A 15,701-nucleotide genomic window follows, 5' to 3' on the forward strand; every position below is an offset into this window, starting at 1 on the left:
AATGGGACTGGTAATTGCACCAGAAAAAATTCAGGAGGCAAGCCCCTGGAAGTACTTGGGGTGGAAAATTACAGATTCCACTATTCAGCCTCAGAAACTTACCATCCAATCGAACATCAAAACCCTCAATGATGCTCAAAAACTGCTAGGAGATTTACAATGGATTAGGCCAGTGGTCGGAATTCCAAATGAACTGTTGAATTCCCTTCGGCCATTATTAAAAGGAACCGACCCTGCCACAAAGGTAACATTATCAGAAAAACAGTCAGAAATATTACAACAAATTGCATCATTGATTACAACGCGTGTCACACATCGACGCATACCCGACAGGCCACTCGATCTTACTATTCTGTGTGGTCCGCAATACTTGATGGGTGCTATCACACAGCAAAAAATAAAAACGGGGGAGACGGGAGTGGAAACTGTGGTATTGGAATGGATAGCTCCCCCATTGCAACCCCGAAGAACAATTCAAGATGTGTTATTCTTAAACGTCCAGGTGTTTTGTGTTGAAAGTATTTATGTAAGGGTAAGGTTTTAAAACAAAGTGTTGCAAGTCACTTCACAAGGAACACAATGAGAGGCAATACTTGTTTGTTTGCTTATCATTCTAAATTATATTCTTGTGGTATGATTGAGGTTGTGGTATGATTGAGAGTGAGATGTGCCAGAGGCCTCTGGGTGTGCAAGTGTGCTCTGGGTGTACAAGTGTGATCTGAGTGTGCAAGTGTGCTGTGTACTGTGTTAGTGAGAGCGCATTTATTGCCATAGTACAGGCTGAAATCATAGGAAATTAGTCATTGTGTGAAGTAGCCACTTGGAGAAACTTAAGGGAACGTACTGTTTAAAACTTTTTGATCGTACTGAGTCAATGCACAAATCTATTACTTTCTTGAAAGAGCACATGAGAAAGAGTCAATATGGTATCAATCCTTTCCATCAATGGTTCACTGGTTTGTTTGAAACAGTGCATAGATGCTTACTGGGATTGATCAAGGAGGGATTGAGGATTTTGTTCGCTGTGGTGTCAATCATCATTGCATGTAGTATTGTGATAAATGTGGTTGTAGGGTTACTTGCAAAAATGTTATAAAATGTTATAGAGATTTTGAAGTGGTGCCGGAAGTGGGTGCCCGGTGGATCACTGCAAAGCGGACTGAAGCAGCTTTGGAGTCTGCACGCGCCGAGGACGACCAGGAAGAGGTTCCTGATAGTTATTCTGACGGTGACGTGGGCTGTGGCACCTCGACGACTATCAAGAGCAGCCTTTAATCACCATCAAGTGATTGGGTTTGGATGTGTTGCTATTGAGTTGTTGCTTACTATTAATTGTGTTGCCATTGAGTGCTTACAGTAATTGTAGTGTTATTAGGGTTAAGTTGTATAGTTGTGTTATGTATTTGACATCTGATGTAAAACCAGCCCTTGAAGAAAAGTCACCAAGAAAGGATAACAGCGACCATGGCTGAATTAACGAAGCAAGGGACTTTGGTCATGTTATCAGTTATAATAATGGCTGGACATGGTAATGCCATCTTAGGGAAAATTGACCCTCAGCAGAATATATGGGTCACCTGGGCTAATCAGTCTGGACAGAGCTCATTCTGTTCAGTTAGTTAAAGAGGGACTTCGGTTTCTACTTATAGTTATATTGATTATAATTGCTGCATATGTAATCTTTAACTGCCTAACGAAAAAACTAGAGCAACTCACACAGAAGGTATTTGTTGAGCAAAATAAAAACGGGGGAATTGTTGAGGAATGGTTAAGTGAGGTGGGACATGTGAATGTGGGGCAATTGGCAGGCAATAAGCTAATAAAGTACCGTACTTAGCTTACATGGATCTGGGCACGTACGCAGGTGGCTGAGAGCCAATCAGGATCAAGAACACGATGCCCTTAGGCGATTGGATAGACCCCCTGGGGCAGGACGGTAGCAACTGCATAGCGCGGGAAAGTGTTAGCCAATCCTAAGTTTAGTTTAAGAATGTTTACGAGTTTCGGAATAGATAAAAGGCGACTGAGCTATCCATTAAAGTTGAAGTTCACTGTTCACTCATATTGAGCGTCTGTGTCTTCCTCCCGTCGACAACAGGGGTGAGGAAATACTATCTTAATTTCACATTGGTCTGCAGCAGAAGAAACATCTGTGGGAAGTTGAGTGACTAATCTACCCCTCCTTGCAGCTACAGAACACTGTCAAATCAATGCTGCCTTTAACAGAAAGTCTCCATTTCATGTGTCCAGGAGAGTGTTCCTTAGTGTCCAATCAATAGTCCATCAAATACCATTTTGATACTACTTATGAAAAGTAATATAAAAATAATTCACCAAGTGCTATATAAAAGAGATGCAGAATAAACCTCTACTGCAGGCTGAGGAGTAATTCGCATGAGTTTGTACTATGAGTATACACTATTCAAATACATTCACTGAGCTGAACTGAGTCTGAGCACCACCTACCACAGATGCAAACCTCTAACTCTGCACCTGTAGAATTTATTAATGCCAGTCCGTGCGTAAGTTTAGCTGTTGAGATATTAAAACCCTCAACACAGACAATAATAAGCATATATGGTAACTCTGCAGTCAAAGGTTGATATTTGAACACATTTCCTCCCTGTTAGTAATATTTTGCAGACCTAAATAAACATCACTGTAAAGAAACCAAAGCACAGCTGCTGTTCAGCATCTCATTATGCATTTCCTGGCCACAGAAAAGATAATAGAAAAATCGGTTTGAGAAAACTGCTCAATTAGATGCAAGGACACAGAAGTCATACAAAGTACTCACTGGCAACATAAATCACAGAATCAATCATAGAATGGCCTGGGTTGAAAAGGACTCACAGATCATCTAGTTTCAACCCCCTTGCTCTGGGCAGGGTTGCCAACCACTAGAGCAGGCTGCCCAGAGCCATATCCAGCCTGTTATCCAACATAAAACCACTATAGTGACAGTAAACACCATTAGTGGACCCAGTAGAAAAGCTGCAATATTCACTTCCACTTTGCTTATTACCAAGTATATAAACATCATGAGTAAGTATAAACTGAAAGGCTGTTCAAGTCCAGCCTCTTGACTGATGCTTCCTTCAGGTTTTTGTTTCTTGACTTCATTCTGTGTTTACCCTGCTGAAGAAAAAAAAAATCAATTTGCAAAAAAGTTGGAGAATATGCCTGATGCCTTGTTTGCTGTAACAAAGATTCCTGTGTGCTAATGGAATAAACGATATTGTTGAACAAATCTTTAAAATACCAGCTGTCACTCTGAGAAATGCTGAACTCACTAAGATCTACCAAGGATCACAGAATTAAGATTGGAAGGGACCTCAGGAGGTCATCTAGTCCATTTTCTGCTTAGTGCAGGGTCAGCTAAAGGAACGTGGACACACAAGTTATTTTTCATTGACTAGTAACCATGATATGGCTTGATGGCCACTTCAGTTCAACATCCTACACGTTGCAATCCAAGTATAAACATTCATTGGCTATCAAATATAAAGACAAAGCAGATCTGAACTGTCAAACAGTATTTCAGCATAAATTCAACGGAATCAGTGAAATAGTGACAATCTAATGACAGAACCCATCCCAGTTTTGTTGGTTTTGTTTTTTAAACTACATACTTTCCCAATATAAAACCAACAGGGTTCATCTAAATGCATTTTTGCCTGCAGGTTGCAACTTCTTTTTCTGGAAGCCATTCAGACACCTAAACATGGATTGTTCAAGGTAAAAGCATGCAAGTCCTGCTTGCCACCATGCTGTCACACAGTACATTGTTAACAATTACTTTTGTCATGTAATCTGTTCTGTTTATTTTGTTAGTATTTCTAATGGGTTTTGCTAAGTGCACTCTGGGTTATGTTTTGCTTAAGTTTTAGTAAATGCAAATTTGTAAGGCTTATGAACTTTCCAGATATTATTCCTCAGGTCATGTAAATGCCCAATCTGTCAGTAAAAATTAGTAACAACAACCTCTGTAAAATATATTTGCCAAGGCTATTTTGCTTTAAAAGCAGCATCCTATTGGAATGTGGTTCTCACCAACGCACACTATCAAATGGAATCTTGGAAGGTAAGCATGTGCAGCAGGCAGTAAATGAGGAACCTTGAAGTGTGACAGGTGGAAGTTGTGAATTTCTACATCTACATCAAGCACAACTGAAATCTACTGACTGCACATACACTTCTGTGACCTAATAAAAAAGACAGTACTGTGTCCTGCTGATCTAAGGACAAAACTGCAGTACGGTCTTGAAACATCAGGAAACAATTAAATGCAACAACAACACAAAAAACACTCCATAGATCATATAAAACTAATGGCTTTGTGGTGGATGTTCTCAAAGCACTTTTGAAATTTTCCTGTAGCAATCTTGTTAGCAATATCATCTCGTGTACACAGATGTGGTTCTGTGGTAAAATACTGTGGGTGAAACCTGCAGCTAATAGTGGCTGCTTCTAGCAGCAGTCCCATGTTCTAGCAGTTGCTGCTAGGATCTCAGAGGTGAGAAAGCAGAATTCAAGTACTACCCGAAGACTGTGAAAGACCTGAATGTGAGACTCCAGTGAATTATTCTGTGCCTGGTAAAACCACATCTGATTTTAGATTTTAGACTGCTGCATCTCCTGTTCTATGCATTCTCTGTGCAGAGCTTTATCATCTTTTCTGGCATGACACATATAAGGTATAGGATCAACAAGAAGAACGATGAAACTCTTCACTGCTGCCTAATTGATAAGATTTGAACTGGAAGCACTTAACAGAGATCTAATGTGATACTCACTCAGCCATGGTGAAAGCCAGCTCAAAGTTCTGCTTGCGATTAGCTGGGTCAAGCTTATTATAATCAAAAGCTTCAGGGAAGAAAGAATGCACAAGCGCACAGAATGCCATCCCATCATTCCAGCTTGAGGAGAAGTTCTGGAGATCAATATGCTGTCATGATGAAAAAATGCACATGTTAATGCAGCACCAGGAAACTTGGAAGAACAGCTGTTTTTGCTCACTGCAGTTTTCTGTCCAGATCTCCCATTAATCAAAGTAACATAGCACAGGCTTTATGTTTTTTCTTCCCCTCTTTGTATTTCCATAATATTATTTGTATTCTGAGAATAAGTGGCATGATCAGCAATAAAGCCTCTTGCCTGACATGTCCAGACACAAAGCAAACACACCCTCTAGGTCCCTGATCCAAAGCCCACTGAAAATACTGTGAAGAATCTTGTAAGCCTCAGTGAACTCTGGAGCAGGTCTAATGTACCACCTCACTATCTGTGGAAACTGAAGACACTGCTCATTTCTATGAGGAATTTATAACTGCAGAATGGTTCATTTTGTGGCTGTGAGCAATACTGGATAAAGACTTGCTTGCCTTGCTACTCAATAAGACCTAATTCAATGCTTATTACACAGATGAATAGAAATACAGGAAGAATTAGGCCTACCGCAAAACCTGATTCTTAGAACTAATGCTTATTGTCACTTTCAACTGCCAGAGTAAAATGAAACATACTGGTCTCTTGCCTTATGCTGCTTTCCCATTGTACAAAATTCAAGCCCCAACTTTTCTGTTAAGCAACTAACAGTCATGTTTAGTAGCTCTGCTTAGGTGTACTGTAATTAAGAGTTTGGCAATAATAATATACATTTTACAAAACAGATGAAAAACATATATTATAAACAAACAAAATACAACCCAGAACACTAGAAAATTTTCTCCTTGAAATTACTTGGGAATTGTGTCTTACGGCCGGGTAAAAATTACTAAAATCTCAACAAATTAATTCTCTTAGCTACACTGATGTTACCTCACAGAAATTAGCTCACTAACATTCTGTGATTCAACCTCAACTATTTAATACAAATGCGCTTCTCTAAAAACTAGAAAATAATATTTTGGTCTTCTGTGTAGCAAAAGGGAGATGGTCTCCATGTACTGGTAAAAGGCTATTTAGAACTTATTCTGTGTAATGAGGATGAGATATCAAAGTCTGCTACTATGAAAATAAAATGTGTTGAATGTACCCTGAAGTCCATATCCATAAGCACAAAAATGTAGGCTTTCAGACAAACACTAATGTATTGTCTCGATAGACATACAGAACCTCATTCATGCAATAGACTTCCTGCAGCTTTGCCCATGCAACATGTTACCCATACAGAACATCATGACCTTGGACAGGACAAAGTTAACTCATTGTATAGCATGTTTTACGTTTACTTTCTGAGTACTTTTTTAGCAAGTTCTCCAGAAAAAGAGAGCTGAAGTGCTAACATATCTTTACCTTGTATCCTATGGTTTTTGAGCGACACCAGTCTAACAAAATTTGTTTAATGCTGCTAGCGCTGGCAACCCCAAAACTCTGTGATCTCTTCAGTTTAGCTCTGGATTCTCCTTTTCCCCTGGAAAATTAACAGAAACTAGATTAAATTACATCCTAGAAAAACTTAAACCTACTTGTCATCAACATTTATATAACCTTGCCCACATCAGTCCCTGTCCAGGTGATATTTGAGAAATTCATGGCTAAAACTTCAACTTGCTGGTCCTGCAAGAAAAACTCATTTTCATTTCACTAAAGCTAGGATTCCATGCTCTCTTCTATCTAAATCATGACCTTACCATGATGCATAAAGAACAGTCCATGTTTTTGGCCCTTAATGAATGACAAGAGAAAGTCACTATATTCCCAGTCTCTTATAATAATGGAGGAGGCAGCTTTCACAACACTCTCTCCTGATAAAAGGCATCTGCTACTTCAGCTGAATAACTCCAAAGACATAGGAATCTATAGATGTGAATTTCCATAGCTCAGCCTGTGATGGCAGCAAATCTGTACATGACCTTACAGTCCTCGAGCTCAAAAATCTTACACTGAGAGTTCTCCCACCCAGCTGTCCTTTGCTGACAGTAATTAACAAATTAGTTTCCCATACACAAACCCCTTCTGGTGACACAAGGGGGTGACATACTTTGCACTGTCTTGTTCAAATTTCTCAAAAAGCGCTTTCCGGGACTGTGTGCCCATAGTCCGTGGGAGCGTTTGAGATCGCACCAGTTCTCGCCTCCTTTGAACTTGGTGATGCGTAGTAGAAGACGAGGAGTTAGGCTTGGATGTCACATCACAGTAACTGTCAGCTGCCCTGCAGAAAAATTACATGCAAAGTATGTGGTTAAAGAAATAAAGTTTATCTCTGCAGTGACAGGAGTCAGCATAGAGGCCCAGCTTTTGCCTACTCTAAACCTTCCAGAACAGCAATTTCAAGGGGACATGAATGAGTCAAAAACTATTTAAGTAAAGGTTATAGCTTTATTGATAGACAATAGCACTTGAGTACAGAAGTTTCTAAGGAAACACTTATGAGACATAGCTGGCCAAATCGCAAAGGCTGTATAGCACTAAATAGAACAACAATTAAACACTTTTAAGGAAACCACCTAGGAGCACTAAATCCCTTTAACTTCAGCTCCTGGGTTCCTGGAGGATTCAATTCACGTTTCAAAAATAGAACTTGAATAGTAATTCAGGAAGTACTTTTGAAATTTTTAATTATAGTACACAGAATCCTTAGCTCATGTCACTGTTGCTCTACTGATTGCAAGCTGCTAATTTGATCAAGACACAGGATTATACTCTACTTTGTCTTTGAGCTGTAAATCATTTCATCAACATTAAGGAAGTAAACAACACATGGCATTTGAAAGTGTTTCCCTCTACTGAGATGGAGCAATTGAGGTAAAGAGCAATAAAATCAGTGTCACACATTAATTTCTGGTACAGCTGGAGGTCAGATCTCCTGACAGCAAGTTCTGCAGGGTGCTCAGTATATCACAACTCAAATATTGAAGTGATAACATTGGAACCAACTCAGAAGAAATATAATGCCAAATTTGGGATGATTTTCAAGGCAGTTGCAAGCCTAACTTAAGAGACTTAAATTGGCAGCCCTCCCACTTTTCTTGAATGGATATTTTGCATGCTGAGGATGCCTGGATTTGCCAGTACTAAGTGTGATACCATGTAATACTACGCTAAGCAACTGTGACTCTGACTTGATCAAAAATGTGTAGTAGCCAGTTTTTTGAAGGACAAATGAAAGTCTTCATTATCCTGCAAGGCATTTATCTTCAAACCAAACTCTAGCCTAGAAAAACTATGGTTGTATGATGGCACTCACGTGTTGGTTTCCAAAAATAAACCCAAGGCAGAAATTCCTGATAATTTTTAGAAGTGCTTCCAAAAGGCCTGACAACTTGCTCCCCATAACAAAAATCTACCACTGGCACTAAGAGTTTCACTGACAGCATAAAAATGCAAAATCCACAATTAAGTCTGCTTTAAACTCCTCTAGAAAGCTTGTTTGTTTTTTACCCCTTCCCATCTGTGTTCCATGTAGCCCCTCAGGAACACTCACAACCTTTAACAGGTTGAGATTACAGCACCTGGGACTCACCTGTTCACTAAGTCAGCAGAATACCTACCCGTTAATTGAGATTATACTGAACATAATGTCCTAACAAAATATCAAGAAGAATGCCTGCCTTTCACCAGCTTTGGTTCCACTGCTCATCCCACAGCTTGCAGTTGAGACAGGCTTAGCGATAGATGTGGTATTCTCTGTATAAAAATAAGAAAAAAAAAGATGCAACAGGGTTGAAACTCTTCTCTCCTTTCCTCATATGTTTTCAAACCTTATCCTGATGAACAGCCAAGTACTACTGATTTTCACTCACCACAGTAAGAAGCTGCAGGCCTCTGCCTAGATTCCAGTTTAAAGCTAGCAAGCTAGGAAAGGATTTTCCCCAGGAATTCCGACCCTCTGCAAAAACTGTTGCACCGCAGCAGAATTGTATAAACAGGTCGGAAAAGGCTGTGAGAAAATACCTTCAAAAAAACTCTGTTGGGAAGGCTGGACTCTTCCACTCCCTTGTGCAGACCTCTGAGGACATGCTGCCAGTGATATTTCACTGAAGGGAGGAAAGTGTGCTACAGCTCAGCTTGCAACAGTCATTCTGGCATATAAAAGGAGTCCCAAGAAGTTTACCACACACAGAACACAATTTAAATGACCTAATTTCCACCAGGAATTGTTTTAATTTATGAGGTAGAATAGACTCCAAAGATTGCAAAGGTGGCTTAAAACTAAGTTTGCATCTTCCTCTTCTCACCCTTGGTGTTGCTTCTTCTGTGCTTTCCACCCTAAATCCAAGTACTAGATTCTGGCTAGGCTCTGTAACCGTGAAATAATGGAGTGGTTTGTCCAGTTTCAACACACTAAAGCCAAAACTTGTTGCATAAGGCAGGAACTCATTTGTGGAAGGCTCTTTCTATAGACAAAGAAGAGCCAACACCTTAGAAGCAATCCAACCTAAACACTGTCCAAATCACCCTCTTCAGAGTGCTGAACTCTCCCCACTGCCTATAGAAGGGACCCAGACCAACTAGATTTTTCATTCAAAACATGCCCTGGTAAATGCCAGCATACAGATGTGAATCTAGAACTACAAAAAAACTGCTAGATACCTGTACAAGTCCCACAGATGTTAAGCTAAGGAGGAATATCATCACTATTGTGGACAAGCTACATCTCTGCTCAGCTGATATTTGAGATAACTGAAATGCCAGCACATTGTATAGACAGTAACAGCTTGGCATTATTGTCAGAAGTAATTTTGGAGAGAGCTCAAGTCTTCTATTGCCATTGGAATCAAAAACACTTAAGGCATATGTCTCCTCTGAGACATTTATATGTGAAAGTGACTACTTACTGTTCTGCTCAGATTAATTTGCTTCAACACCTGTAAGGTGCACCCACCACTTTCCAGCTGCAGTTAAGCTTGCATTCAGTCACAGCAGCAGTTCATTCACTTGGTCAGCTGAAATGTTCACCATTCAAGCTATCTGTTCTGACTCACTGTTTTTGGTACCAACTGTTTCCACTTCAGAGGTTGCCTAACAGCACACATGCACACCGCTGTGCAAATATGGATATGTACCCCTTGCTTTGAACCTGGGAAATTAAATCTGCATGGAGTTTTGTTAGCAACTTTTAGCATTACTATGTACCTACTAAATGGAGCTAGATGCTTAGATCTGAATTCCCCATGGAATCTCTCTCAATATGCATTGCATGACACACTGGTAGGAACGCTCACCTCCAGTGGCAGATGAAGCCAATGTTCTCAATGTACTTGAATTCCATGCGTTCACTGAAACAGGAAAAAAAAATACAAAGGAAGGCTATGTTACATTCTTAGCTTGAATAAGACAAAATTTGAAAGACGAACCTGCAAATAATCCCTATCTCTTACTGGCAATTCCATCTGATCTCTCTCTAATCTCTCTCTGTAATTTTTGACCAATATAAATAGTCTGATCAATAAGCATCACTGTGACTAAACACACCTGAAATACAGCTCAAAGACAAATGACTTGAATATGAATCAAATAATACAGGATTTCTTTCTTTTTTTTTTTTTTTTTTTTTTTAATTTAATTTAGATATAAGAATAAGATTCTGCAATCTCTCTGACTTTCTTATGTGTTTCAGTTTGCTGTTGCTCATTCCTCCCTCTACATGACTTCTGAGCCTGTTAGCCAATATCTGCCTAACTTCTCAAGATACTTCTTCAATAACTGTGCTAGAATATAGGCTGCATTGTGAACCCAATTATATTAGGCTACAAAAATTCTCTGAAGATGTGACATTATAACCTAAACCTCCAACTAGGACCCACAGTATTTCAAATCGGAGTGTCTCACTATGGAACAAGAAGCCATAGAAGTGAGGTTTGATAACTACCTGTAGGTCACAAGACAACCACTGTGTTCCCTGAAGTAATAAAATGAGTCACATTTTCAGAAAACAAACTTTTTTTTCTTCTCTTACCTGACTGGCTGGAAGTTTTCAATACCGTCTCATTTTTGCTCTTGCTCTGTCCAAGAATGCCAGTAGATGCATTAGCTGCTCCTGTTGAACATATGGTTTCTCCTGATATTCTGGTTACTGCAGTAACAGGAAGGTGAGGCATCTGTAATGTGACTGCAGGGGCATGGGCCTCAGGGGAAGAATCTGACATGCGAAAAGCGGTCAGTTCATGGGCGACTTTTGGCTGACCTGGTGAATAAAAGAAAAGCAGAGAGGAAGTCAATTTATTTACAGATCTGTAACAAAGTTACAAACCCATTTCCATGCAACAACTTAATTTTACAAGTCATTGGTATTATTCTACCCCGTTCTCCCTCTGAGACATTATACCATTTACAGCACTACATGACACTCAGCAAGAACAGCTTCTTCAAATCATTAATTCACTAGCACTTATGTTTAGTAACCTCCTCTTGCTCTGTGCAACTCCTGCACCGTCTTCTGCTGTGGATTAGGAGTCAGCATTCTTGTTATTTTCTTGGTTTTATGAAGTGCCAGTTAATTACTTCCTAATATTTTATTCCTAGTAATTATTTCCTAATTTTCCTAAGTAGGAAATAAACAGTGCCACAGGACAAAAATCCATGCTGAAACCATAACAGATTCTAATTGTTCCAAAAACCAAAAGCTGCTCCATGACTGCCATGATCAGGTATTTTACAAGTAGTGCTATTTAATTTCTTGGTCTTTTCCTACCTGATGAAGACTGGTGTCCATTTTCAATGATAGAAGAACTAAAAACTCTTCTAAACTCAGGTTTGTGGTGGTCATCCAGGTCCACACTCTGTCAGAGGAAACAGACAACTGAATTCCAAACAATATCAAAAGTCAGAGGAAAACCCAGAAACCCCAGCCAAAAACAGGTCTTTCCCATACTACTGACCAAAATACAGGATGGGAGAAATTCCTTAGCTCTGAAGGCCAGAAGTTGAAAACTGACCACTGGCAATGCAGGTCATGCATCAATACTCACATACTTGTCCCAACAGGCTCCATGCGCCTAGGAGGGCACTTTATCCACTTTTCTTAGATAAAGCTATGTAAGCTATTCACCTACCATCACTGTAATGGTGATAAACAGAAGACCCTGTCCAATTGTGGAAAAACAAGGGGAATGCAGAATTTGTAAGTCCAGGTCAAACCTTCCTGTTCTCTCCCTTTCATTGTAACAGAAAGTCTGAGATGCTGATGTTAAAAACAAGGCCATCCACCCTATCAAGAGGGCATGGAAATAATGCTTTAGTGGACAAAAATTTCCATCTATGTGTGATAAAAGATAGGTAGATGTAGCTGGTATTCATTTAATCATATAATCAGAAACAAAACCTTGATTGCATTTAGCAGGACTTCCACTAAATTCACAAGGACATGCATTAAGTCCAAAATAATCATAAATTACATTTGTCTAGGGCTAATAATCTCAACTTCATTAAATGGCAAAAGACTTCAAAAAGATGAGGATTTTGCAGGACAACAAGAGGACATATAAAAAACTTACTGGGTAATTCCTTCCAAATTGGTTGCAGTCTTTTTAACAGCAAAACCAGCCCTACATGGCAGCGAAAGCATTTTTTATACTGCCAATACCACTGCTTGTGTTGAGATATTTCTATCATATTTTTCATAGAACTACCCTACATCATGCATTACCTTAACTGCATGAATATGCAGATTCAGCTAGCAGAACTACCTACACGTGTGAAGTAATACGTGTTTAATCTGTATAGGTACATACATATACATAAATTTAGCCTGGTTGTATTGGAGGTACCAGTTGCTGAGGGTGTTCAGGATATCTGTAAGAAAGGCTCACGGTATGCATTGGTGTGTGAAAATAGACTGCAAGAGTAGTGTACACCTAGTCCTGGAAAGACGAGCGAACCTTGCACAACTTTACCAGATGAAGAGTCCATTTCTCTCTAATTGGACTTCATTGAGAAACTATTTAGCTATAGAGCTTACATTGTTTCAGACTACTAAAGAAAATAAGAGTAGTCATCCTTCTGTACAACTCATAGTACAAGGTTAGGCTTCATACAAAAAGTGTCACGTTTCTAACTTTATTTTACTCAATCGTACTATGTCCAGTTCTAGTATTTTTGCCTGTGTAATGTTTTATGCCCTTTTAAGCAAGTTACTGAGATAATTCATGAGATAATCAGTGTTGCACCACTGAAATACACTGTGGATTCAAGTTCATAGCTTCTCTCAATGTCAGGTTAAAAAGACCTTTATGTATTTCAGACTACATCAAATGATTTAACATTTAATATTCTGTTTCCTGCAATAAAATAGACAGTTGACATATTCTGAGAACATATGTGAAAAGCATTACAGAAAGTATTATCCCAGACATTTATATCTGACTTATAATTTGCAACTTCTGTTAATGATACTTTCTTCAGGAAAAAGCAAAACTTTTCCCACCTAATGTCCAGGGAAATCAGCCAAATTCTTTATGGTTTTGTGCATCCGTGTTTGTTGTTGTTGTTGTTGTGTTTGTTTTAAAATAATCAATAAGAAGTTATATGATTTCGGAGTTCAGGAACTAAATAAAGAAGAAATCACCTTGCAGACATCTAATAACTTCAACTAAAAAAAAAAATGTAGCTGCCCAGAATCAGTGTATACATGCAGCAGAGTCAAATTCCCCCTCCCCCCAAATTTTTTTCCCACAAAATTGGTGAAAAAGTTAGAATGTTAGGCTTGCTCTTAGAACTAATCTCTTTGTAGCTCAGTAGCCTCTGTATTATGTAGGATGATAATATTTTCTCTAGTTTTAGGGCTGTGGAAATTCCTCCTTCACTGCAATGCTGTTAAGACCTTGGAGATCCATAGCTGGAAGTCACTGTAAAACGGGAAAACACAGTAACCCACTAAAGAACACCCTGCACATTCAGAAAAAGTAGGCATCAGATCCTGAGATTAGAAAAAAAATACATATATTATCTCCTCTCTGAGCCACTGAGGCACACACCTGTCACGTCTTCAAGCCTTTGCCTGAAACAAGGTCAAATCGTAGAAGAATGACAGACAAATGAGATTCATCTCTCTCAAACAAGATTTCTCAGTCTTTCAGAATTTTGCACAAATGCACCAATTATCAAGAGTCATGATAAAAATCATTGGATCTAAAAGTGCTCTTTATCTGATTGTGTGAGAGATACCTTCCTCTTGTTACACATCAGTGTGAATTGAGATGGCTTCATGGTATGTAATGTCAGGTGATTTCTGGACCACTTAATCTGCTTGTTTGTATTGCCCGTGTCATTATGTTTCATGGAGTAACTCCTGTGCTGACTAACTGTTGAGTACCATCAGGTCACTAGAGAGATACACCTATAGGTAATACTTGTTTAGATCTTCCCAAGTGTTCCTAATCCAGCTATGCATTTCTCTGTTGCTTTCTCCATAGCTGGCCAGTTCTCTACAGATGTCCTTCCAACAGTCTGTCAACACTAAATAGAAACTCTTCTAACAGCATCAAAACAGACCACCCTTGTAATATTTTTAGTCCTGCTTGTTCACAAAGGAAATCATGTTCAATCACAATCACTGTGGAAGTGATAATGCTCCTGCCAGTATGTGAGATTCACTCAGCAAAAAATGTGAGAATTATTCCTTTCTAATAATCACAGGCAGGTAGGATAGGGACCCTAGCGTTTGCAAAGGACAACAAACAGCAACAAATTCCTCAACAAGGGATAAATCCTCCATACTGAAGCTATGGCTCCAGAATCTCAGTTTAAAATTCATTTTCCAAACATATTCTATGTGATACCTTTGCAAAAACAGCTATCAGAGTCTAGCCCGGTTAGAGAGCCAAATTAAAGTATAGCATCAAAATACCAGGAAGACTGGCTGTGGTTAACCACAGTGGCTAACAACTGACACACAAATGCACACTTTTTTTTTCCCAAGCAGGACTTGGGAATCCGTATCACAAGAAAGAAGGTCTACACTGTAGGCTAGCTATGGAAGCTGAGGGCACCTCTGCACAAACTTGACCAGCTGTATGTGGGCTTCAGCACAGGTAAACTGTATAATCACAGTCATGCAATGCCAAGCCTGTGTTTCATTTCCTGAGCGCTACTGCTAAAATGTGGAGACCTTTTCTTTCTCCTATTCCTGGCCTCCTTTTTCCATTACCTCCCTTGTATCAGATCTTATAAACCACAGAGCAAATCATGTCAGCTCAGGAATCACATGAAAAAATAACCCTCTTTGTTATCAAAACCCACTCGTTGTCTATCAGATCCTGTTTCCACTCAGTTATGTTATTAGATTGTGGTGGAAAACAAGCAGTCATACGTAGGATGACGTGAATGTCCTAACATTGCAGCACACTGCAGTTACTGCATTAAACAAAACACAAATCTGAATCCTAAGCGCTGATACCTGCCTCTCACCAAGGCGTATTCACTAGCTCAGAACCACACAAAGGCATCTACAAGGCTCCTGACAGACCTCAACTGCCTCCATCTGGAACAAAGCACAAGACATTTGACCCTGTGTCTACATCAGAGAAGCTAGGTCCCTTACCCTGTGCTACTACCTCCTCAGTTTTGTTAACTAATTCCTCTGGGGTTGATCTTATGTCAGTGGAAGAAGAATCTTCTTGTAGAAAATAATGTGCTTGTAACAATATAAAGCCAGCTTGCCTCAATCTCAGATCTTTGACAATCTGGGACACTCTCCTGAATAACCTTTCTTCTGCTGTATTACTAGCCTCAGGCACAGCCACCTGAACGGCATCATA

At 39.4% G+C, this 15,701-nt stretch overlaps 1 protein-coding gene across 1 annotated transcript in view; it reads right to left on the reverse strand.

The window, feature by feature from the left end:
- SMTNL2 (smoothelin like 2) overlaps positions 1–15,701 on the reverse strand; it is a 28,761-nt gene that overhangs the window by 8,111 nt on the left and 4,949 nt on the right. The window contains exons 2-8 of the mRNA XM_032201057.1: positions 11,639–11,726; positions 10,904–11,131; positions 10,170–10,223; positions 8,556–8,631; positions 6,986–7,156; positions 6,298–6,415; positions 4,797–4,948 (exon numbers count right to left, since the gene is read on the reverse strand). Coding sequence (XP_032056948.1) covers positions 4,797–4,948; positions 6,298–6,415; positions 6,986–7,156; positions 8,556–8,631; positions 10,170–10,223; positions 10,904–11,131; positions 11,639–11,726 — 887 coding nt within the window. The remainder of the gene's footprint in view (positions 1–4,796; positions 4,949–6,297; positions 6,416–6,985; positions 7,157–8,555; positions 8,632–10,169; positions 10,224–10,903; positions 11,132–11,638; positions 11,727–15,701) is intronic.

Source organism: Aythya fuligula, chromosome 20, assembly GCF_009819795.1.
Source record: "Aythya fuligula isolate bAytFul2 chromosome 20, bAytFul2.pri, whole genome shotgun sequence".
Classification (NCBI taxonomy): domain Eukaryota; kingdom Metazoa; phylum Chordata; class Aves; order Anseriformes; family Anatidae; genus Aythya; species Aythya fuligula.